Source organism: Podarcis erhardii (assembly GCF_964252035.2).
Source record: "Podarcis erhardii genome assembly, chromosome: 2".
Taxonomy (NCBI): Eukaryota; Metazoa; Chordata; class Lepidosauria; order Squamata; family Lacertidae; genus Podarcis; species Podarcis erhardii.
This window is the reverse complement of record NC_138498.1, coordinates 102,296,007-102,322,511: the sequence shown is the minus strand read 5'-3', so window position 1 is coordinate 102,322,511 and position 26,505 is coordinate 102,296,007. Positions and strand designations below refer to the sequence as shown.

The window sequence follows — 26,505 nt, the reverse complement described above, 5'->3', positions numbered from 1 at the left end:
TCATCTTGCTTTATTGGCCGAGGGAGTCAGCGTACAGTTTCCAGGTCATGTGGCCAGCATGACTAAGCCGCTTCTGGCGAACCAGAGCAGCACACGGAAACGCCGTTTACCTTCCCGCGGGAGCAGTACCTATTTATCTACTTGTACTTTGACGTGCTTTCGAACTGCTAGGTTGGCAGGAGCAGGGACTGAGCAACGGGAGCTCACCCCGTCGCGGGGATTCTAACCACCGACCTTCTGATCGGCAAGTCCTAGGCTCTGTGGTTTAACCCACAGCACTACCCTTAACCCGAGGTATCACTGTATAATTAAGATGTATAAAGAACCATCATGGAATGTTGGGTGGGAAGCCGAAAAGAATTACTGTATAAAAACAGAAAATGATATGAGTGTATAACGGAAAACCTATAAATAAAATATTTTTTTAAAAAAGAACTGAATTTGTTCAGAGCTTTCTCACAACTAAAGGAGGGTTTCCACCCCTGACATGCTAAGTTTCCAGAGGGTTGGCCATTTTGCAGCTATGTAGGTTTTTGCCCTGAGTAAAGAATGTGACGCCTCTGTTCACTCACCCATGAAGCAGCGCTGCCTTTACTTTCCTGCCTCCCCAACAAGCTGCCAAAGGCAGCCTCGAGGAATGTAAATGATATAATTGCATAAATAAATATGGAAATGCGTGACTCCCATTTCCCTGTTTCTCCAAACAAAGGGAGAACTAGAGTTTGCTGGGAGCTTGGAACCCAGGACAGAATGCAATGAACCTGAAACCTGCTCCCAGACCGAGCAAAGAAAAGACACCCTCAATGATTTCAATTACAGCAATAAAATCATTGCTCTTTAGTGACACATCTAGATGGGCCAGTAATTGACACACATTATCCAAATCTAGACAGGACACAAGTCCAATTATCCATAATTGCTCACATGAATGGTTGCGTATGTGACACTATTATGCCACTCTCCTGTCTGTTACTCAGGGCAAGAGACAGAGGACTAATGATGACCCCTAGGAGATTGGGAGTTGCCACCTGGGTCCAGGACTGGCCCCTAAAAGCATGTTTATTATTGTTGTTGTTGAAATATTATACATATATATAATGGGAGAATGCAGAATCAGTTTGTTTAATAGCATGGATAGACTATTCGGCTGCTACAGAGATTGACGCCACTCAGTTACCTCAATTACTAGAGCAATTACCCTAATAAACAAAATCATTGTTTCCATTTCACCTCTAAGCATACATACAGAGGGGAAAAGAAGTACATCCCTTCAGAATGTGATGGGCATTAAGTGTTCAAATTACAAAATAATAATAATAATTAATAATAATAATAATAATAATAATAATAATAATAATAATAAATTTTATTTATGCCCCGTCCTCCCCAGCCAGAGCCAGGCTCAGGGTGGCTAACACCAGTAAAAGTTACAGTAAAAACATAATGGGGGGGGACAATTTAAAATACAGGTTAAAATGCAATTTAAAATGCAGCCTCATTTTAAAAGTAGCCCATAGATCACATAAAGGGTGGGAAACATAAGGGTCAGACTGAGTCAAAACCAAAGGCCAGGCGGAACAGCTTTGTCTTGCAGGCCCTGCGGAAAGAAATCAGATCCCGCAGGTCCCTGATCTCATGAGACAGAGTGTTCCAACAGGCTGGAGCCAGTGCTGAAAAGGCCCTGGCCCTGGTTGAGGCTAATCTGACTTCTTTAGGGCCCGGAACCTCTAGGGTGTTGCTATTTATGTTAAGGAATGAATGCAAACCCATGTACACTTACCGGGGAGTAATCCCCATGGAACACACTGAGATTCAGAAGAATTTTTTTGAGGATGTGTCCCACCTTAAACTTTGTAAATACAGTCGAACCTTGGAAGTCAAACAGCTTAGTTCTCGAACGTTTTGGCTCCTGAACACCACAAACCTGGAAGTGACTGTTCCAGTTTGTGAACTATTTTTGGAAGCCAAACGTCCGAAGGGGCTCCCGCAGCTTCCGATTGGCTGCAGGACCTTCCTGTAGCCAATCAGAAGCCGCACTTTGGATTCTGAACATTTTGGAAGTCGAATGGACTTCCGGAACGGATTCTGTTTGACTTCCAAGGTATGACTGTACACAAATGGGGGCAAGCTATGGGAGCAAGGTATATAAGTCAAAGTGTGGCCTACCTGGCAGATTTATTTATTTTTTAATGCTCATCAAAAGCCAATGAGTTAAAGATCCAAAAAGGACAAGTGCATGCCATGACCTCCTCACCAGTATGGTTTTTTAATGGATGCTGGAAAAATATGCAGACTCATGAGAATTTCAGCTTTCTTTTACAGTACCAAAGGCGGGGAAAGAGCCCTCAGGACTATAGAAGAAAGTGTGCAATTGCCAAGCCTGGCGTTTGCTGAAATTTTAATTGTAGCTCATATAATTTTGAACAACAGTGTAATTTTAAAACAAGACGCACAAAATGGCTGGAGAAAATGTGAGTCATTTTTTTTTATTATTGGCCAGATCTAAATCTTTCTGCAGCACCTTCTATGGATTTATATTCCTGACAGATTACACCCATGGGGAGATAATGTACTGATAATCAAGACATTAAAAACTCCCTGAGATGGCAAAACATGCTTCTAGGAGCCAGCTTCAGGGCAACATCGTCTTGCAACACTGTTAAACAACAAACATTAACAGACAAGCATTTGTGAAGTGCAACCATTAGCCTATGATTTATCTTTTACATTACATTCAAAGGAGGAGTATAGCAAGCATCCAAAATGCCAGAAATTTCTCAGTGTACACCAGAAGAAAAAAATTGAGAGTGGAGAACATATGGTGACAGTGTGATCCTGGACAACATGCAAGTTCTAATGCATACCTGCTCTCTATGATATGCATATAGATTTATTAGTTGCTTAGTTTCCAACCCCAATTCAAAAAGCTGGTTTTGAGCTTTAATACACTAATAGAGTTTTGTCCCAGTTACTAAAGACATGACACTATCTTGAAATGAAGGAACATTCCATCCTATACACCTCTAGGCTTTGAAATCATGGTTGGAAGTTCTGCCTCATCCCTTTGTCATCTGAGGAGAGCTGGCTGGTGAAGAAGAACAGAGTGTCCCCCATGGTGGTGCCCATTCTGAACAAGTCCTACCTAGTGGAAAACTCATACGATCAGCTTGTTCAGGTTTTACAGGAAGTTGGGAGAAGATTTATTTGTTTAAAAGGGAGCTTGAGCCACTAGGTGGCTCCTTGTGGTATTTTATCAGTGTGCTATTGAATGGTTTAGTGTCTGGTGGTTAGGACTTGGTATAGTCTTTTTATTATGGTCAGTGACCAGTATCAAGACAAAAACACCAGTTGCAAAACAGAAAAGCTCCGAACAAAATAAACTAGTGTAAAATCTCATATATATTAAAAAGTAGTTCCAGTTGGTCATTGATCTGTCAGAAGGGAACCCTTGTGACCTAAGGATGACCATCTGTTGATATATTATACTGCTCCTCAGAGCTAGTCATTATATGTTGTTTTTGATTGTTGCTGCAAAATATTTGGCCACTTGTTATCTTATACAGGGATTCTTATCTAGGGATGTGGGTGGCGCTGTGGTCTAAACCACTGAGCCTCTTGGGCTTGCCAATCAGAAGGTTGGCGGTTTGAATCCTCGTGACGGGGTGAGCTCCCATTGCTCTGTCCCAGCTCCTGCCAACCTAGCAGTTCAAAAGCATGCCAATGCAAGTAGATCAATAGGTACTGCTGTGGCGGGAAAGTAAATGGTGTTTCCATGCGCTCTGGTTTCCGTCATGGTGTTCCGTTGCGCCAGAAGTGGTTTCGTCATGCTGGCCACAGGACCCGGGAAGCTGTCTGTGGACAAACGCCAGCTCCCTCGGCCTGAAAGCGAGATGAGTGCTGCAACCCCATAGTCGCCTTAGACTGGACTTAACCATTCAGGGGACTTTTATCTTTACTTTTATCTTATCCAGGAGCAGCAGAGTGGCAAGAAACTGTTCAAAACTCCCAGTATATTTCTGGAGCATAGGCAAAATAAGGACAGAACATAAATCTCTATGAAACAAGCACTAGAGAAGCACATGTTCTACACTTTCAATTTGGCCAGAGTCAGCTTATTAACATTACTATCACCATCATGCTAGTTTGTTTGCCACCATGACCCTCTGCAGGTAGAGTGGTTTGATTTTAGTGCAGTAATAATGCTGTATCTTAAGACAGCATTCTTGTACTCACTGAATTCACTGGGACTTACTTTTGTTTTTTATTATTAAAAAAACCAAGCTTAACAAATGTTGCATAGTATTTGCATGCATATATTAGAGGGTGGGCTACATTTGACAGATGCATTCTGTTTTGATGTGGTGCTACATAAACCAGGCCCCTTTAAAAGTTTTAATTCTGCAGCATTTCATTTCCTCAGGAAATAATAGCTGGTACGCCAGTTAAGCGTGACAACGTCTCACTTGACAGTTAAGATTTCCAGCCAGGGCCGTAATGATGCCAACTGCAAATGTTCGAAACGACAGAGGGATCCTGCAGTTTTAAACACAGGAGCTTTAATGATAAGCGTTCACGGTTCCAAGTCCTTCAGACACACTATAGCCATTCTCAGGTTTATCTCATCTAATCTGAGTTCTGGAGAATTTCCACACTTGGCCTGACCCTTTCCTAAACATTAAAAAAAGGATTTTCAAGATTCTCACAATAATTTATGGGTCACACGGAGGAGGGGAATGAGCTCCCTATGGAGAGCAGGCGAGCACCGATGGTGGGATGTTTTCATAGACAGCTAAAAATCTCTCTATTTAACATGACGTTTCCTGGTGGCTGATATGAGGGGTTTTCCCCCTTGAGTCTGGCTGCTGTAGTTATTGAAACTATGTCTCTGCTTATCTGAATGTTTTAAGTATTAGCACTGGTTGGCTTCTATCATTCTTATGTATATTATGAACTCCTTGGAGATTTAATAAACGATGCTTTAACTTACTTCTAAGTTTCTGAGCAATGGCTAGAATGGTCCGAACCATCATGATTCACACAATAAGTGATTCCAATACATTGTGCAATGGAGATAAGACTTGGAAGAACAGGGCTTTCTTTCACATGGCACCTTTAGTCCCAGATCTGGTAGGTTTGGATCTTCAGAACCACTCATTCCACAGTTCTGCTGATCCCTCAGTCTGCCTGTTTCCACCATATTTACAATGCTGAATTATGGTGGCCACGTGTCCTACTTTTCTCAAAGGGCCACCAGAGGACAGTCCTCTATCTGAGGGCAGCTCAATACAAATCTGGCTTCCAAATAAAGAACCATTAAAAAAGAAGAGCAGCTGAGGCAATGAAGTAGCAGTTAGCAGCCGGGCAGCAAACAAGTCACCTGGTGTCTTTCCTACTATAGTGTGTTGTATTTCCATTTAAATACAGATAATCAGTGTCATCCAGTGACATAGTTTCTTGTTTTGATGTTTTTACATACAGTGGTACCTTGGGTTAAAGACACTTTAGGTTACAGATGTTTCAGGTTACAGGCTCCGCTAACCCAGAAATAGTACCTTGGGTTAGGAACTTTGCTTCAGGATGAGAACAGAAATCGTGCGGCAGTGGCGCGGCGGCAGCGGGAGGCCCCATTAGCTAAAGTGGTGCTTCAGGTTAAGAACAGTTTCAAGTTAAGAATGGACCTCCACAACGAATTAAGTTCTTAACCCGAGATACCACTGTATTTAAACATATTAAAAGGCTTAGAAATGCTTTTCAAGAAACGAATGCATTTTAGTAATTTGCATCTATACACATAAATTCCTACATACAAATTTTACACAAATCAATGGCCTCTTTTTTTGATGATGCACCCTCCCGCTTTTGGCAATATCTAACTGGCCACCCTCTGCTGAGCATGTGTTTCATGCACAGCTCTTAAACTGCCTATTGGTTGCATCATTGTCACTCTATTGGTGTACATGCACAGTTGCCATTAGTGAATGTGCACACTTATACAGGGCGAGTCCTTTAAAAGAGGCCCCATGGACACAGAGTACACATGTTCCATGGGGCCTCTTTTCAAAGACTCTTTTAAAAGAATGAAAACATGGCTGTAATACCAGCAAGCCGGTAGGCAACGAAAGAAGAGGGGCATTAGAAGTGGGTGGCAACAGGTAGAAGTAGCAAAGACCAGTGGGCAAAAAAACAAGGGTTTCTCCCCGCCTCACCCAGCCAACTCAGATCCTATTTTCTCTGAATCACAGCAGAAGTCCAATTGCAAATGGCAGTGCCTATGAACAGTCCTATGAATAGGCAAGTGCGCATAATATACACACGTTAACTGTGGTTGTATTCCAGCTAGTGACCTTGTGAAGTCGTGTGCGGTCCAAACTCTATATTGCACTGAAAACACTGAAAACTTCTCTGTGCTTGGGATGGGAGAAACAAAAGGAATGGCTTTAGGCAGACCTTCCTAAGAATTTTGTTCCTAAAGCACCGGCCCCTCTGTTTCACAAACACATCTGCGGTTGTTGAATTCTTACCCTTGCCGACTGACCCACTTTGCTCTGAAATGAATTTGTTATGTCGGCATGCCTAGCTGTTTATATAATGAGATGTGTGACTGTTTCGGCTGGGTGCGTGTGTGAAAGCCACTTGTGGCTCTGTCTCATGACCCCTCTGTGTGAGAGCGTAGAAAGAAACCCTGATTTAGGAGAGAAAGCAGCAACAGCAGATGCTTTAAAAGGCATCTGAGGCTGAGCTTGCCTACTCTTTAAGCCTTCTAGTTAGATCTCCCTTAGGCCTCAGACATGGCAGCCTTGATGGTCCCACCTATTTTCCTATGCTGAAAGAGCATTCATATTCCTTGTTGAAACGAAATAAATTGAGGGTTTTGGGGTGGGTGGGTGTTTTTACATGGTGCTTTGTATGTTTACAATGGGCTATTATTTTATTTCTTAAAGAAAGCATTGTGTTTGTTTTCTCAAAAACCTTGACACACAGGAACAGCTAAATTTTGTGAAAATTTTGAAGGGTCTATAAACAGAACTATATGTTCTCTGCATGAGGCGCAAATTGAGAGGGCTGTCAGCAACCCGTTCATCCGGATTATAATTGACGCCTAAAACAAATTAGGTTTGAGAGAAAGCGATCATCACCCTAAGAGGGGAGCTGCTTCAGTTGAGGTTCTGCACGATTGACTCACCTGTATTGGAAGAAGTACAAGGGGAGTACAACTCTGTTACTCTCATGTGATATTTCAGTGGCTTTTTATATCACTGAAAATGGTACCCATGGTGAGGGGAGAGAGATTCTGTGTTGGCCAGCAGGTAATGGCTTTTCCCACTTGCCTTGCCCCACCTCCAGCCACAGGAGCCTTCATAGGGGAGCTCTTTCCAGAGGAAGAACTATGAGGAGAGAGACTCTTTTGGTCATCAGGCAGGGGTTGGTTCCACCTGTGCTTACCACCTCCAGTTTTAAGGACCTTCGGGAGGGAGTTGCCACAGGTATATTATGTGGATGTGTATTTTAATGAGCTGAACAGAGTGAATTTTATGAGTTATGAGGGTGTATGAGTGCTTAGTTTACCTTTTGGTTGTTTATGTTGTTAATATTGTCTTATAGATTATAAATGCTGTATTGATTTGTTGATCACGGAATATGACTTTGCTTTAATTGCGATGTTTAGCTTATTTTTCCATTGTTGCTTGGCTAACAGTGTTTTATAGATTGTTAATTGTTTCACAGATGATTAGTTAATTATTCTATATGATTTGTGCTGTATTTGTAATGTTCTATCATGTCATTGCTATTTATTGTTTGTAAGCTGCTTTGGGATTTGTTTGGATGAAAAGCAGCACAGAAATAAATCAAATAAAATCTTCCTAGGTTACTTGTGTGCGAGGGGTAGTGGAGGTACTTTAGTACAGTGGTTCTGTTCATGGTTCTCTTCCTACCTGTGAAGTTGAGCCCAGACAGAAGCATTCCACAAGATATTCCCATGGTAGATTCCTCTGTGTTATTAGATAAAGGTTTTTTTTAATGTGCATCTAGGTAGCTTGCGGAATTGGCTTCATTTGTTCTCATATCCAAGCATTCGTTGAATCCAAGCAAAACAGTACAAAAATGTGTTGTTGCACATGGGTGGTTGTTGGTTTTTTAAAATAAAAAACCACACTAAATAAACGCACTCCCATGTTGTTGAAGTTATTCATCCATGTCTCAGTTTCTGCTTCAAAATGGCATATGGGGCTTAGCTGTGATTCTAACGCTGAAGAAATGAATGAGTGCATAAGGAAGCGTGTTTGCCCAATGAAGAATGGCTCTCTCCTGTTTTATAGTGCTTAATTGCACGGAGCACCAAAGATGCACAAAAACTTTGAGGAAAGTTTTAGGAAAAGAAAAACCAGTACATTACTGCTCACGGGGCTCACTATCTAAAGAGAAAATAGCATAGGTGATTGATCACAAACAGCCAGGTTGTCTAAACAGGATTTCCAGGAAAGTGACTGGCAGAAAAGGGATCACACAGGCAGATGTAATCAGTATAAACAACTGATTTTATCACTATAAACATCCCTCAAACAGAACCTCTGTACGTTTGTTGCTGTTTGAAAACCACATTAATCCATATTATAATTAAGGAACAAGAAGGTGTGCATATAATCCTTTGGCTCTGGTGCTGGAAACCAACCTTTCATTTTATTTTTAGCCCCAAACTATAAAGCAAAGGACAAGATATCTGGTGGCTAAAAATGCTGTGTTAGTGGAATCAGTTTTTGAATGCTCATTAGCTCAGCCTTTGCCAAACTGGTGTCCTCCAGATGTTTTGGAATACAACTCCCATCAGGTTGGCAAAGGCTGAATTAACACTTTGATCCTGCATATAGAAGAGAGATTTGGCAGCACAGACCCATGTATGGCATTGAGAAGTAAATTCCACTGAAATCAATACTGCTTAATTCCACATAATGAGATACTTAAAGCTGCTTTAGTCCTCTTGGAATCCATGGGACCCGAGTAAGTCTTAAACTATAACATCCCATTTATTTCAATGTGATTTAAGCATGACAAACTTCCTGGCTTACCCCCAACCGGGTGAGGACTGTTGCACTATTGCCAATAAAACTTGCATGTTCATAAGTGAGCGCTGAATTGAAGAAGTCATCTGTATCAATAACCTTTTATCTAATGGCACTGGGGAGTCAAGGGTGGGAACACCTTGCGGAATGACCAGGCTTTCAGCTAAATGCCTTGCTGCAGGCGTGGATAATAATTAAAAATGTTTCCCTCTAAACATTGATCTTTAAATTTTCAATTAGATCTCCCCATTACATTTCACTTATATCTGTGTTTCTTAAAATAACCTGTAGTGCCAATGTTATACAAGCAAATAGATCAAAGCCTATGCTCAGTACCTCTTAAAACTGAATCCATGACCCAGCATGAAAAATACTGAGGCCCATACTCACTAAGGGCGAACAGATAAAATGTAAGAACTTGTATTTTTGAGTATGGTCAACAATACCATAAGAAGATCTGAGTGTTGGCAACAGATATCATATCCTTTCGGGAATCTGTATCGTTCAATTTTCATCCTTGTCAAACTTTTTTTTAGGGGGGCAGGTAATCCAAATTTATTTTTTTTAACCCACAGATTGTAAAAATAAATTTCATCTTATTTATTCTAACCTTGTGAAGTTGACTGCTTATGCAGGTATTTTTGGAAAAGTATCCTCTAGCATCTCCATGGGGAAACCCAAGTTATAACATTTTATCCTGGATTTTCTAGAAGACACATGATGGTTCTGAAGAACTATTTCTGTATTAACTTCAATCGCATTCGAAATGTTCAGGCTCCACAATTTGCTTTGCAAATGTTTTAATTGCTGGGTCCATCAAATGGCCACCCTTGCCACATGAAAAGCTTAAAACTGCATGCAGTTTTAGGAATCCTTAATTTGAATGTAGTCTGTAATTTGAGGGGTGGGGAGGTCAGCTTTCCTACCCATTTGATGAATCGGCATAATAAGACTAAATTCCTGCTCCAGCCTGTTTACTTTGTGCCAAGCATGGATTTATGCCCTCTGCGTGAGAAGCAGTCATTGAACAAAACCTGAAAAAACAAAAACCTATTCTTAAATTCTTAAACCTATTCCTAAAAAGCAGACATCACCTTGCCAACAAAGGTCCATATAGTTAAAGCTATGGTCTTCCCAGTAGTGATGTATGGAAGTGAGAGCTGGACCATAAAGAAGACTGATCACCAAAGAATTGATGCTTTTGAATTATGGTGCTGGAGGAGACTCTTGAGAGTCCCATGGACTGCAAGAAGATCAAACCTATCCATTCTGAAGGAAATCAGCCCTGAGTGCTCACTGGAAGGACAGGTCGTGAAGCTGAGACACCAATACTTTGGCCACCTCATGAGAAGAGAAGACTCCCTGGAAAAGACCCTGATGTTGGGAAAGATGGAGGGCACAAGGAGAAGGGGACGACAGAGGACGAGATGGTTGGACAGTGTTCTCGAAGCTACCAGCATGAGTTCGATCAAACTGCGAGAGGCAGTGGAAGACAGGAGTGCCTGGCGTGCTCTGGTCCATGGGGTCACGAAGAGTCGGACATGACTAAATGACTAAACAACAACAATTCAACTGTCCAATATTATGTCTGTCCATTTGTGAAGTGCTCCTCCGTGTAGGAAAACCCCTGCACACAAGACACTAGATATCAGGGAGAAGGGTTAGCCTATCCTCCTTGATATGCTCTGCTTCTATCTTCAGGGAAGTCTTGATATTGTTGTATGTTTTTTGGGGGGGACAAGACTCCCCTAAATTCCTAGAACCAGGTTAGAATTTAACCAAATCCCATGACTTCTGATGCAACAGGGATGCAATGGCTGAGAATGGCCCAGTCACTAAGCAAATGAAGGTGGGGATATGTGCCATTAGCAGAGACTCTGTACTAGGCAGCAGAAGGTTGGCAGGAGACCTTCCCCAGCTCTTTGTTTGTTGGAGAGTTGTGTTTAAGAGTGCTGATGCCAGTCAGCGTAGACTAGCCTTCTCTAGCCTGCTGCTCTCCAGATATTCTGGATCACAACTCTGGTCAGCCCCAGCCAACGTGGCTGATGCTCAGGGATGATGGGAATTGTATCCCAAAACTCCTGGAAGGAACATGGCTGGCGTACACAATACTGAGATAGATGCACCAATGGTCCTGGTTCCTGTGCGAGCTGGTTTCTACTGCCATTTAAACCAATCCAAGAGAAATACAGTACTGAATAAATTTGTATTTCTTCTTGGGACAGGCAAGGGAGAAAGCGTGGAAGCCAGATAACCAGGGTTCCTCCAGCTCAGACAGCACAGCAACGAAGAGGTCTGTAGTGCTTGGCCATAAATTATGAACCAGATGTTCAGCTGGAATAAATCAATGCAGCTCCACCGAAGCATCAAACTAGGCTTATTTACATCAGCTGGAGATCTGGTTCTATTCATGCAGTTTCCTCTAGGAGGAAATCAAAATTCTGTCTTATCTCTTGCGTCTTTATAAGCTGTGAAATCCCTCTCCCCATCTATTTCTGCAGTCGAAATTAAACCAGTATAAAAATGTGTCGCTCGTTGCCCATTAAGTTTCCATTAGCCAGTGGCTGTGACGTTATGAGATATATATTCACGGACAATCTAACCGCTGTGTGGAAGAGTCAACAAGAGACACGGATTCAGTGAATTTCACACGGCGAATAAGACAGAGAAGTTGTGTGCGGTTGGAAATAAAAAAAAGATACAGAAAGGTGCACTGGAAAGGAGCCTGAAAATTGCTCAGCCTGAGCAAATGAGTGGGTTGCAGAACACAGTTGCCCAGGCCTCTCCATCTGGACACTCAAGAGGCATTATCAGAGTTGAAGGACACATTTACACCCAGTCAAAAACGATGGGGTGCCAAGCAGGGCTAACGTGTCCTGTCGAGAGGGGATGTGGTCTAGGGAAGAACAAACAGTTGGCTTCAGATCTCTAGCTCTGATTAAAGTTAGCAAGAGTGCTAGCTATCGGACTACCTCACAGAACTACGTCCAATGTAATATCACGGCAGAATGAAAACCTAATGTAACCTGGCATCTGTTATTTATTTATTAAATGTATATCCCTCCCAAAGGAGGGACATACCGTATTTTTCGCTCTATAGGACGCACTTTTCCCCCTCCAAAAATTAAGGGGAAATGTGTGTGCATCCTATAGAGCGAATGCAGGCTGCGCGGCTAAGCCCAAAGCCAGAACAGGGAGATGGAGCACTGCGGAGCACTCCGTCTCGCTGTTCTAGCTTGGGGTTAGCTGCGCAAAGCCTCTGCAGGGCAGCGGGCTGTCTTCACCCCGCTGCCCTGCAGAGGCTAGAAAGGCTGCGGAGTGCTCCATTTTGCTGTTCTAGCTTGGGGATGGCTGCAAAGCCTCCGCAGGGCAGCGGGAGAGCTTCACTGAAGCCTGGAAAGCGAGAGGGGTCAGTGCGCACCAACCCCTCTCGCTCTCCAGGCTTCCAAGGTAGCCTGAAGCCTCCAGAGTGCAGCAGGAACGCACCTTGTTTTAGAGGGGGAGAACAAGAAAAAAAAAATTTCCTGTTCTCCTCCTCCTATGTCCTATAGAGCGAAAAATACGGTACATCACCACATCCCCATCCCCATGACAAAGTGATGATCCAGTGAGTGAGCCCAAAGCAGCCTAAGACAGTAAAATGAATTGGATGGTTTAAAAGGTGGATTAGGCAACTTCGTGGGGGATAAGGCCACTGATAGCTACTAAGCCATGGTGGTGGCTATGTTTGCCTTGCTTTGGTGGCCAAAAATGCTTCTGAACACTGGTTGCCGGAAACTGCAGGAGGGGAGAGTGCTCTTGCGCTCAGGTGTTGCTTGTGAGTTTCGTACAGGCATCCAGATGACACGTGTGAGAACATGCTGGACTCTGTGGGCCATTGCCCTAACTTATCTTAACCTATCTTAAGAACAGTTCTAATACATATGTGGAATGGGAAAGATCTCTACTTAAAAGGCTTGTTGAAAGAGAAAGGCCTTTGGCAGGTGCTGGAAAAACAACAGAGACAGCACCTGTCTAATATTCAAGGGGAATGAATTCCAACATATAAGTGCCACAATACAAAAGGCCCAGTTCCTACACTGTGTGCAACAGTCCTCCTCACAAGATGGCCTACAGGAGGCCCTCACCTGCGGAGCATGTAAGGGGTGAGGTGATATTTCAGGTACAGTGGTACCTAGGTTTTCAAACGCAATCCGCTCCGGAAGAACGTTCAAGTTCTGAAATGTTTGAAAACCAAGGCCCGGTTTCCCAAACTGGTTGCATGAGTGCTCCTGAGATGAGATAAGCACAACTGATTGCACACAGGCACCAAATAAGCCCAAATACCACCTCTGTGTTGTGTGGGTGCTCAGGACTCAACAACCGACAGCTCGGCCCTCAAGATTCTGCATTCAGAAGAAGCCATGTGGCATGTTTGACTTCTGAGGCGTGTTCGAAAACCGAAGCATTTACTTCCGGGTTTACGGCATTCGTAAACCGAAATGTTCGTCAACAGAGATGTTTGAAAACCGAGTTACCACTGTATTCTGGTCTCAATCTGTATGGCTTTATACAACAAAACCAGCACCTTGAACTTAGTTCCATAGCTAATTGGCAGCCAGCGGAATTCTTCCCACAACGGGGCAACATATTGGCAGTCAAGCCACTACAATCCAAGGCAACTTCCAGGGCAGCCTCAAGGGCAGCCCCACATACAGCACATTGTAGTAATCCAGGCTGGAGATTATCAGCACATAGACAACAATGGTCAGGCTATCCCAGTAGAGAAATGGTTACCTGGGCCTCTGGAGACAAAGATGGATCCAGGAGCATCCCTAGACTATGAACCTGCTCTTCCAGGGGAAGTATGACTCCATCCAAAACAGGCCAATTATCTGGACTCCAGAACCACCCACAAACAGCACCTCCATTTTGCCAGGATTGAGTGTCTGTTTATTGGCCCTCATCTAGCCTACAACCAAGTCCAGGCACCAGTCCAGCTAGCAAATGGAGAGGGAAATACTTCTTGCTTGTTGACATCCATCTGTCTCAGGAGACTGTGGAAGACTACTAAAGGTAAAGGTAAAGGGACCCCTGACCGTTAAGTCCAGTCACGGACGACTCTGGGGTTGCATACAGCTTCCAGGTCATGTGGCCAGCATGACTAAGCTGCTTCTGGTGAACCAGAGCAGCGCATGGAAACGCCGTTACCTTCCCGCCGAAGCGGTACCTATTTATCTACTTGCACTTTGATGTGCTTTTGAACTGCTAGGTTGGCAGGAGCAGGGACCGAGCAATGGGAGCTCACCCCATCACAGGGATTCAAACCACCGACCTTCTGATTGGCAAGACGTAGGTTCTGTGGTTTAGACCACAGCGCCACCCACGTCCCTAGGACTAATACTATTACTTATTACTAGAATATATATCCTACCATTCCTCCCAAAGGCGCCCAAATGGTCTTCCTACATGTTGTTCTGCAAAAACCCTATAGGTTTTGAGACACTTTGGTCCTAAGTGGCATGCCTTTGTGTCACTTGCAAGAGCCTCTCCAGACCTCGCAGAAGGTAGAAGCAGTGCCCTACGCCACCCAACTCCTCATCTAGACCATTAAATCCTGTTCATATGTAGGAATCTAGAGCCTGCACACCAGGAAAGAAAGATCACCTGTTGCTAAGCACCTACAGGCAGAGTATGTTGCTAAGGAGCAATAATGCAGCTTCATTTGCTGTTCTCATGCCTTCAATTCACAGACTACGCCAAAGTCCTGGGCCTTCAAATTACTAAGACACGACAAGGACAGCAGCGCTGCCAGCCCATTTGCTGCTGCGTTCTTCTTCCATTTCCCCCCTTTTAAAGTCTCTAATGTCAAGACATTCGCACTGAGGATTTCACTAAAGGAGAGTTAAAAGCGTTTGAAGGCTTGGGATGGAGGCGGACACCTTCTGAGAAGGCAAGACTTGAGGGAAAGCAGCAAGGATGTGCACTCTTCTAAATTGCATCCCCTCTAAATTGTAGCCCCCTTTCCCCAGTCATTTAGCAGGCACAGAGGAAAACATATATAATTTGTTAAGATTGGCAGAGGTCCTCACTACCTTTGAATTTATAAGATCCAGCTTAGGATAACTGTAACGTTAAGGAGCCAAGATCTTCACAGCACAACACTATAGAGTTTGCAGGAAAAGCGGGGGAAGAGAGGGAAAGAAAAAGAAAAGCTTGAACTTCTCCAATCAGATAATATTTACAACCTACAGGAAAGGGAGCGCCAAAACATTTCAGGGATTGCAGGACAGTTTTTGAACCAAGCCAAGAGGAAAGCATCAGATTCAAGTTCAAAGAACACATTATAGCAATGAGAAGGAAGGCTTTTGGCCTCCTTTGGATGATTTGAAAACGATTACCATAGCAATTATCCGAGCTAGCCACATTTGCAACGTCCTTGGCAAATTAAGCTCCAGGTCTCAAGTGTAAAATGATCATGGGAAAGGCTGAATGAATCAAGCAAAGTGTAAGTAACAGAAACATGTAAATGTTTTACACTGGCAGCGTGCCTTGGTACATCCGTCTTATTAATGTCCCTGACTGGCAAAAGAAAAGGCTCGCTTTAGGCACTGGAACACTTTTTCCAGCAAATCTGAAACAGCACAAGAAGAAGACGTTTGATTTTTCAGGGGTACGGGAGACATGCTCTCTCGAATCGCGGGAGCACCAGACACTTCCTTTCCCTTCAAATGCCATGCGCTGTAGAATTAATCATCTTCTGACAGGGTTATACCATGGCTATTATCCTCCTGGTGCACATGGTTGCATGTGTGCCCTGCACTACCACAACGAAAGACATGCTCAGCTTCTTAACAGCATCCTACTGCAAGAGAGTAATGGTAGCCTTTTCACAATCCTGCCTGAGGAGCTGGCGGAATGAACCATACGCTGGCAATCAGGGCTGACCCTGACCTTGACCCTCTTTGGAGTGTCAATGTGGAGTGCTTAATTTGAGCCGGGGGTCACCAATTACATAGCCTTTGTCCATTTCCCCAGGTCAGGCAGGCTGCAGCTTGAAGGAGAGCTGCAGATTCAGGAATGAAGCCTCTCAGACTGGGTGCCTGTATAGGAGGAGCAGCAGCTGGAGGCTCTCGGTTAGGTCCTGGTCCACAAAGGTGTTTCCATGCACTTCCCCTTCCTCCCAAGTAGCCTCACTCGCAGTTAGCCAGGCACTTTGGCAGAGGCTCTGAAGTTGCTTCCTACCTTACTATCTCCAGGGGGCTAAAGAGTGGCCATATATGCTTCCTCGTTCAATTGGCTAAGTGGGTGCGACTGGTCCAAGGAAACCCAGTGGCTGAAAGGATATTTGAATCTGGATCTTTTCAGCCTAAGCCCAGCGTTCTAGCCCCTGCCCCTGGGGGAGCCAATATGTTGCCCTCCAGATCTTGTTGGCTTACAGTTCCCGCAATCTCTTGCTGGAGCTGATGGGAGCTGCAGTCTATAAAACATGGAGGACGCCATGTTATCTACTCCTGCCCTATCCTATACTGGCTCAGCATTTGCTTTCTTCTTAGCTCCGCTGCTAGTCACTTTATCTGGAGTGCTGTTTTATGGATATATTTTGCATGGTCTTAAATGTCAGCCTCCTTCAGAGTCTCTTAGGTTGAACGGGCTGCCTGTGAATTCTAAAAATCATATTAATCAATCCAAACCTTCTCCTTCACTCCTCCATCTTAGGTCACAACAGGTGGTTCAGGAGACCGTTCAGTCATGACTGTGCTGTTTCCTGGAACAAGCCTGGTTCAGCTGCAACCAATCGAGTATAACCAACAAGCTCATCTAGGAAGCTCTGTCGAGATGACTACCATGTGCTCAACACACTAAGCCAAAGTCCAGGTCAGCGTCACCTGCACTACAGCTGTTTTAAGTGCCTCGATGACTAGCAAAAACTGTCATTGTTTTATATCTCTATTAAAAATAGTGTTCATATGACCAAGGACCTCCCATAGATGAAAGAGTATCTTCGTACACACAGCTGTAACCATCAGCACTAAGGAATATAATAATAATAATTTATTATTTATACCCCACCCATCTGGCTGAGTTTCCCCAGCCACTATGGGCGGCTCCCAATCGAGTGTTAAAAACAATACAGCATTAAATATTAAAAACTTCCCTAAACAGGGCTGCCTTCAGATGTCTTTTAAAGATAGGATAGCTGCTTATTTCCTTCACATCTGAAGGGAGGGTGTTCCACAGGGTGGGCGCCACTACCGAAAAGGGCTTCTGTCTGGTTCTCTGTAACCTCACTTCTCGCAATGAGGGAACCGCCAGAAGGCCCTCGGCGCTGGATCACAGTGTCCGGGCTAAACGATGGGGGTGGAGACGCTCCTTCAGGTATACAGGACCGAGGCCATTTAGGGCTTTAAAGGTCAGCACCAACACTTTGAATTGTGCTCAGAAACGTAATAGGAGCCAATGCAGATCTCTCAGGACCGGTGTTATGTGGTCCCGGCAGCCACTCCCAGTCACCAGTCTAGTGGCCGCATTCTGGATTAATTGCAGTTTCTGGGTCACCTTCAAAGGCAGCCCCACGTAGAGCGCATTGCAGTGGTCCAAGTGGGAGATAACTAGAGCATGCACCACTCTGGCGAGGAAATGGCCCCACAGCAAGAAGTGAATCACCTACAAATCACAATCTTTTCCAGCGTTATTTAGAGGAAGGGTGATGCCATTGCGGGAGATGGTGCCAGTGTTTTGGCTATGTGTATGAGGAATATCTCCTGCCAACCTAGCAGTTCGAAAGCACATCAAAGTGCAAGTAGATAAATAGATACCGCTCCAGCAGGAAGGTAAACGGTGTTTCTGAACGCTGCTCTGGTTCGCCAGAAGCAGCTTAGTCATGCTGACCACATGACCTGGAAGCTGTCTGCGGACAAACGCCAGCTCCCTCGGCCTATAGAGCAAGATGAGCGCGCAACCCCAGAGTCATCGGCGACTGGATTTAACGGTCAGGGGTCCCTTTACCTTTTTATGAGGAATATATTCTTGCCTGCCCAGAGCATTTGCAAGATGGTTGCAATGAAGGGATTTCAAGGACTGACAGCGCCCTCCACCTCGTTTCTTTTTAGATAGTCACAGGTAAAACCATTTTGACTGGAAGGACCTTATCACTTGCATACACCATGAAGTGTACCTGTTCCGGCTTCAGCCCTGGAGGAACCCAAGCATATTCTTCCAAGGCACAACCTGAGTCATCATCCGAAGTCGAATTCCGCTGGAAGTCAAACATCAGCTTGGTCACGGTCTTCTCCATTTCCAAAGGCATCACTGTTTCAAAGTGCTCTGCCTGGGGACACTTGCAGTGCCGGCAAATCTTCCTGGAAGGGAAGGGGAGGAAAAAGCAAAGAGACGAAAGGTCAGCCTCTGCTGTAAGGATTTATGCACATCAACAGAAGTTGGATAACCCTGGTGCAAGCTCATTTTGCCTAGCGTAAGGCCATGGATTCTATGAGATGTAGTCTTAATTACTCCTATCCAGTGTTTTTTTGTTCTCCCTACCCCCCGCCACCGCCGGGCCTGGATAAAGCAGCTGTCTATAATAAGCTTGAACAAGATGAGAGAAGGACGCTCTCCAAATGTTAACAGCAACCTGTCCTTGACAAAATGCCAATGCACCCCAAAGCAGTTTTAAATCCCTATGTCATTCCTTCATTTTGGGGTGTGGGTGTGGAGGGTGTGGGTGGGAAAACAATGAACACTGGACCACCCACGCTGAGCCAGCCTTGAGGGATTTAAAGGTCAAACACATTTGACAGATGATCTGGGATACACCTCTTCACTTTCCTCTCCTTTGACAGCCCCCATAAATACACGCACAGCGCCAGATCATCAGCATGTCCAAATCCGCAAGCCAAAGAACTAACACATACAGTATGCTAAACGTCAGTGTAAACAGAAAAGCTTAGCATGGCAAATTCCATTACAATGACAGGAGATCATAAATATGGTGGTGTCAAATGAGGGGGGGGGGGTTGGAGCGATGGAAGTTACACGCTGGCAACTGCTGCCTTGATATAAGATCGCCACGAAGTCCGCTTTGCAAGGAGAGGGGCCATAGCTCGGAGTCAGCAAATACTCTCGGCATATGGGAGGCTGTGAATCTCCATCACCAGCTAAGGTGCTTCAAGCAGAAGAAAAACATTTCCCTGGGATAACAAGGATTTCCTTTCAGCACTTGTCTGCATGGCTCATTGAGCTGACTATGTCTGTCACACTTCTGCTGTTTCACCAACACACAAACATATGTACATCCTTCCAGAAGCCCATTTGGCTGACAGATATGGCTACTCACAGGAACCAAGGAAGCTGCCTTATGCTGAGACAAACCATTGGTCCATGTACCTCAGTATTGTCTACTCGGACTGGCAGTCTCTCTCCTGGGTTTCAGATAAATACAAGGCTGTGTTACTTGGCAACAAAGGAAATACATCCGGCATCCACTCAGAACCACTTCAGTCTGCTTGCAGCTTCATGCGCTAACACATTTGAGCCTGTGCACTGTCAATAAATGCTAGGGCCAATCTCTGACACAAACAAAGCTTCGATTGAACCTGGGACTGGGCAAAGTTGAGGTTGCTACATTGCAGAGGGTTGGACTAGATGACCCTTGGGGCCCTTCCATCTCTACGATTCTATGATAGTGACCCAGCAGAATGATAGACCTTTGAAAGGTCAATATGCACCTCTTTAAATTCTTGCAGTTAATTCCCCTTAGAATATTCTGGAGGAGAATCTCACACCTTCTTCTGCAATGCTTTGCAGACCTGTTCTCTAAAGGCACAACATAATAGGACAAAAAACTAAGGCTGCCCGTCATGCAATAAAAGATGTCAATTTTCATGTATTTGTTAAATCTGCACATGAGTAAAACAATAGTTTTTGTCCATGGAGTTTTCTTGACAGGGATACTGGAGTGGCTTGCCGGTTCCTCCTCCAGGTGGATCACGTTTAGTCAAAACTCTCCACTATGACCTGTCGATCTTGGGTGGCCCTGCACGGCATAACTCGTAGCTTCCCTGAGTTATTCAAGCCCCATGAAGAGTCAGACTAAATGACAAAAAACAGTGGTTCTGAAATTTTTAAAAAAGAAAACTCGTATCACTTTAGATCAAGGTGGGAAACCTACATGTTGTCCCATCTCTGCCTTAGATTATAAAGGAGCATTCTCAACTTAATGTGAAAGAAAAGTGCCTCTAATGAAAACAATTTTTTAAAAGATGAAGTCCGAGTTAATTGGGGTACAATTATAGTCAGTTTTAAAACTATAGCAGGGCATGTATCCCCTGAAGTAAGCCCTACAGAGTTTAGCGGAGATTACACACAGGGAAGTGTGTAAAAGATTGCGATGTTAATCTCATCGATCACCCAATTAAACATATAGCCCTAGAAACTATAATAGTAATAAATAATAAATTTATATTTATATATTTATATTTATTATATTATATTTATATCCTGCCCCCCCAGCTGAAGCTGGGCTCAGAGCGGCTAACAACAACTACTGTTCCACAGCCACTTCTACACCAGAGCAACAGAGCGTATTTTTGCATGAGAGGGTTTCTGAGCATGTGTAGACTTCCCTTGACCACTGAGCTCCCGGGGAGCCTTTGTACATTTAGGATTGGAATGGAGTGGGGGCTTCTAAGGCACCAGGAGAGCACCGCCCCCCTCCAGAAGGCTGCATACCTTTTGCTTCTCCTGTGAACCCGCCCAGCAAACTTTCTTAATTCATTTTACCCGTCGCTTCGCATGGCCCCAGAATAAACTAACCCCCGATGCACATGAACCTAAACTTCCCTGCAGCCCACGGAGCGCAAATATGCACCAAGCCAAAAGGCTCTGCTAAGCCAAACCAGGGAGAGTTGCCAAGTTTTTCCATTTCCTGCTTTTCATCAGATTTGAAATACGCACAGATGCAAATACAAGCTGGGTGTCTGGTTTGCATCTAGCTAGTCAAAGCGCCTCGGCGCAGCCTCTGGCTGTTACCCTCAAAAAACAATCAGAGCACAATTTCATATGAATACTTTAATTAATCAGCTACTGTATGAAGGCCCTATACGTTTCGCTACAGCAATGGATTCAGCAGCCATCTCCATCTCTATTTATGATATATAATGTTGAGCAACTCAACATGCCAGGCAATTTATTAAGCTCCGCATGCATTCATCATCCTTCAAGCCAGCACCGGCTCTGGAGCAGCCCCATCAAATCCAGTGCCAACTATTCAAGAAAGTTGGTGGTTAGAGGATCAGAGGCTTAGTGTTTGAAAAATGGGTATTCTCATGGAACTTAGTGCTATTTCACTAACCGTCATTCCCAGGATTATTAATCACATGGATCCCTGCAGAATATGTCAGCGAGCAGCAGAAATATTTAAAGCTTAGGGAAGTCATAAAATAAACTGCGGTACCAGGAGGCAAAGTGGAAAAGAAAACAAACAGCAAATTTCTCTTTTCCCAGAGAAAAGCCAAGCTGGATAGGGATGCAAGGTAAGTGGATGTATTGTGTTCAGCAAATGCCACCCACATCATCAGAACCAGGAAATATTGCAGTGATCTCTGGGCCCTTTCTTACATTACAGTAGTTGCAAGTGGGGAGACCGCTGTCCCACTCAGGCCCTGCTGAGGGGCTTCCCAAAGACATATGGTTGGCTGCTGTGACAACAGGACGATGGCCCATTGGCCCCATCCAACAGGCTGTTATCATGTTCTTTACTTCAACTACTTTCCAGGCTGCTGGGGTAACTTGAGTGACCTTGGCCATTTTGGAGAACTGCTGCTCCAGCTTGCAGGAGAGGCAACGCTGGCGAGCAGAGAAGTCTCCTGTGCGTGATCCACACCTTCTCCTGCTACCTTGGTGTGATGCTGCAGCAATTTCCATGGCATCAGCAAAATGCAGAAAGAGGCAGGTAAGCAGTTGTTTGTTGACAGAACACTCTATGGGATGGAACGAAAAAGAATTGGCCAACGAACACACCTCTCCATAAGGTGTTACCTGTGCGAGATAATAATAATATTTCAGCTTCTCTTGCCTCCTGTCCAGGCCAGCATGGTCAGGCATCTGCTGAGAGGGCTGAGTGAAGGACCCATTGACAAGAGCCCCTAGGAGAGCCCCCAGAGGAGGAAGGCTCACTGATGAAGGGAGTCCCATGGAGTCATTCTCATGGGCCCTGGAGCTAAACACTGGAGCTGTTGTCATTGCTCCTGCTAAGTCTGTCTCAGGAGTGAAATTTGTAAAATCTATTCCCCCTTGTAATCATTTCTCTTCTCTTTTCTCTTATGCCCCAGTATTATTTATATATGTGTGTATTTATATGCTTTTCCACAGAACTGTGGAGAACCTCTGGAGAATCTCAAGGCTTGTTGTCTTGTCAGCCATAGAAATCCTGAGCCACTGCTGATGATGAGCCAGATGTTCTTGAGGTCTCCAACATCACCACAGATACCACTGCTGCTCAGGCAGGGAGACTGTTAGGCAGCGGAGTGGAAAGTATACTATCTCTCTTGGCCCTTGGGCCCATATGGTCTCCTTTCTTCAGTCCTGCAAGGTGCGGCCCTTGCTGACATACTGTCATATTGTATTGTCATAATCACGACTTTATTACAGAGAGGAAGCCGAGGCAAGGAGATAGCAGGGCAACTGGAGATGTAAAGCCTCCAGTTCTCTTCACCGTCGGTAGAGACATTGTAAACCAGTGGGGCATTTCCCTCCCCACCTTCAGACCCAAAATTTACGAAGTAGAAGGCTCGTTTGCTCTGAGCCCTGTTTAACTGGTGCATCCAAACCCACAGGAGAACTGAAGCTGCTTCAAAGTGGGTTGACAGGGAGGGGAACCTGACCTCCTCAAGGCATCTGGTCAAGAAGATTTATCTAACCGTCAGGCAGCCTCCCCCTGTTTAAAGTGAGACTCCACGGGATTAATCTGAGGTAGGCCTACTCCTCCAATGGTTTAGTCATAAGCCAGCCAAGCCCTGCTGCCCAAAGGTGATTTCAGAATAACCTTATTAACTTCTCACCTGCTCCTGGGGCGATGAGAGATCAGGGCTTCCTTAATCTGCTTAAACTCCTACTGTTTTTATCCCTCTCTCGCTGTGTAGAAAAATCCCGCACTGGAATGCGAGCAAAAAAAGGTGTAACTAACGGACCGAGCATTTGACATTGGCTGGCAAAGGCCTGGGTTCAAATCCTTGCTCAGCTACAAAGTAAAAGAGCTGTGTTTTTTTTAAAGGAAGAACTTAGCTGTGTTTTTTTAAAAGGAAGAACTTAGGAAGAACTTCCTGACAGTGAGAGCTGTTCGACAGTGGAATTTGCTGCCAAGGAGTGTGGTGGAGTCTCCTTCTTTGGAGGTCTTTAAGCAGAGGCTTGACAACCATATGTCAGGAGTGCTCTGATGGTGTTTCCTGCTTGGCAGGGGGTTGGACTCGATGACCCTTGTGGTCTCTTCCAACTCTAGGATTCTATGATTCTAAAATGAAAAACAGAACAAAAGCCTGAAGAGGTGAAGGCCACATTTTCAAAACTAGTTGGATGGATTGAGATCTCTGCCATAAACAAAACGAGAACTGTACCCCTGGATTCATGAACGCCCATGACACAGAATATTGTTCATAACCGTCCTTCTATCCTCCTAATGGAAAGCACGAGAGAGAGAGAGAGAGGGGGGGGGGGAGAAAGAGGAGCTGACAATGCACTTACTGTTATGCTATGCAGCAGAGATAGGGCTTAGCCAATGGAACACATGAAGGAAGAATGTACATGTCTGGAAAAACTCACGATTCTTGGCTAGCATGTCAAGCGCGTTACCATATAAAGAAAAACAGCACAGAGCAGGTGGGGGGGGAGAGATGCATGCTCTTACAAAAATATAAGAGGGGTGGCGGTGGGGGAGCCCATTAATTTGATAAGCCCAGACTCAAGCACAGCTTATAACAATATTTGCTCTTTGATTAATAGGCCTTTTATCTGTGCAGTGCTTTTTTTTTTAAAGCACAGCTCTCCCTGCCTTCCCCAACGGCAGAGAATTCCAGGGTTGTTAGTGAAAACAGTATCCATATTTTCTGTAACAACTAGAAAGCCAAGCTGCTCTCTCAGCGTCTCTCTCTGTAAAACAGAATGGTTCATTTCCAATAATTCCCTTTGGCTTTGTTACGGGATGGAATTCTTGAGCGCACATTTCTCACCAAAGGCTGTGGGAGCCTGAGGATCTGAAAATGCAAACGTTTATTCTGTATACTGTCTACCACGGGCTTGAGGGCTCACCTAGCTCAGAAGGAGCGTTTCTTCAGCCAAGGGACCTTGGAGAAATAAACACTTCTTGTCAATCAAATGCTTATTTTTTTCACTTACACAGGACATTGCTCTGTGTGTGCGCGCGCGCATGAGAGATGGAAGGAGGGAGAAAGGGAGTCCTGCAAATATAATTCTATATAATATAATTAATATAATATAATATAAATATAATTCTTCAGCCAACCCATATACACTTTCATGATTCTGTAGCACAGTTGCATAGTAGCAGAGGAACTAAAGAGTAGCTTCCATGTAGCTTCACCATAGACTTGCCAGTCCTGCAAACACTGAACAGGACCAAATTTTAGGTCCAACTCCCCCCCCCCCCATACTCATTTGCCTTTGGAGCAACATGTTTAATATTCATTGGGGTTCCATGAATAATAATGTTACAAAAGTTGGGTGCCTCCCCCCCTCTCTGCCGTGGCAAGAATCCATGGGGTTCCAGGCACTCACCCAGGGTCTGTGTTCTTTTGGAGAATTGAGACATGGTGGAGACTGCCATAGATTTAAGAAATACGGTTCATTCACCTATTTACAGTCTGCATGGAGGGAGTCCAGATCTCACAGCATGTTATTTCAAGAGGGACTTGTGCCTCACATGAGTGCAGCCCTGGAGTCCATCTCTCCCAGCCAGCCTGCAGCCAGCCTGCCCAACATGGATCCCAGTCTTCCTTCCTTCTTCTTCTTCCTGTCACCTTACATCCAATTATGCTGGCAACCTTCCAAACACCCAGTCTATGTTCACACCTCATGGCAAGTGGGGGAAAGACAGTTCTCTTGCATTGTCAATGGCCTTGTATTGTTTCTTAATGGCCCCAGCTTGGCCAGGTCGTTTTGCATAGGCCAGCTCAGAAATCCCTCTGCAGCTTCTATTTTCCCCTTCACTTCCCAAATAATCAAAATCCTACCAATTAATAATTTATGGGGTTTAGCCCCCCAAAAATCTATAGCACCATTAAGACAAAATGACCCAAGTACATGTTAGATAGAGGTGTACTGAACACTTTGCAAAGGACAGAGCTTTTGTCCAAAGCACTGGGCTTTGATGTACTGTGTACAGCTGTTCAGTAGATTATCTTAACGACCTCTGAAAAAAACTGAGCACTCTAGCACTCTTCACAAGCCCAAGTTAGACAACCCAAATTTTGCTGAATCCAAAACAACTAGATACCCAAGATTTAATGCAAATAAATCTCAAAAGGGATCTCGCCCTAGTTTTTATGTATGCTATTGTTTATTTTCGGATATCTGTAACCTGCTCTTCATTCCACAAAGACACTGAGAGAAATGTGCAAAAATTAAACAACAACAACAATTAAATGCAAAGATCAAATGAAAGAACACAATGAGAAAACAGTACAGTGCAGGCAGAAAAAAAATGGCTGTTGATGCAGAGATCATATAAGTTAAGTTAGTTTTCCATCCGTTTCCACCAAACAGATCAGCTATGGACTATGTTAAAAACTGGTAACGTAAAAAACATTTTGGGGAGGAAAAAGCAGTGGAGAGGCATGTCAGGCCACTTTGTGTTAAGGAGCAAATGCAACGCTGTCATTATTTAAGCATGTTGACCACCGACTCTTTTACATATGCTTAAGTTGTGACACAAGACCCAGCAGGACCTGCGATTCTGGGAAAGGTTCTTTAACCAGTAGCAAAACATATCAGAACGAGCAAGCCACCTTAATACCCCACTATTACCAATGCTATGGTCGACCGAAGGCTAAGCCTTTGGCTGCTCCTGGGGCCAGTCAGCTATCACCCAGAGTTTCCAGTGAGCCAAGAGAGCTAGTCCACAATGAGATCAGCAAGCTGAGAGCTCCAGAGTAGAACCTACCACCGGTAGCATTTAGAATCATAGGATCATAGATTTGTAGAGTTGGAAGAGACCCAAGGGCCATCTAGTCCAGCCCCCTGCAATGCAGGAAGCTCAACTAGTTCATATATGACAGATGGCCATCCAATCTCTGCTTAAAAACCTCTAAGGAAGGAGAGTCCGCCACTTCTCGAGAGAGACCATTTCACTGTCAAACAGCTCTTACTGTCAGAAGGTTCTTCCTGATGTTTGGTCAGAATCTCCTTTCTTGTAACTTGACTCCATTAGTTTGGGCCCCAGCCTATGGAGCAGGAG

General features: G+C 44.4%; 2 protein-coding genes across 4 annotated transcripts in view; one reads left to right on the top strand and one right to left on the bottom strand.

The window, feature by feature from the left end:
- The window catches only part of LOC309337153 (uncharacterized protein C3orf49), a 503,307-nt gene that overhangs the window by 249,169 nt on the left and 227,633 nt on the right, over window positions 1-26,505 (top strand). The window lies entirely within an intron of this gene.
- Window positions 1-26,505, bottom strand: part of PRICKLE2 (prickle planar cell polarity protein 2) — a 266,815-nt gene that overhangs the window by 65,677 nt on the left and 174,633 nt on the right. For both annotated transcript variants that reach the window (XM_081852494.1, XM_081852495.1), the window contains one exon: window positions 18,217-18,400. In XM_081852494.1, coding sequence (XP_081708620.1) covers window positions 18,217-18,400 — 184 coding nt within the window. The remainder of the gene's footprint in view (window positions 1-18,216; window positions 18,401-26,505) is intronic.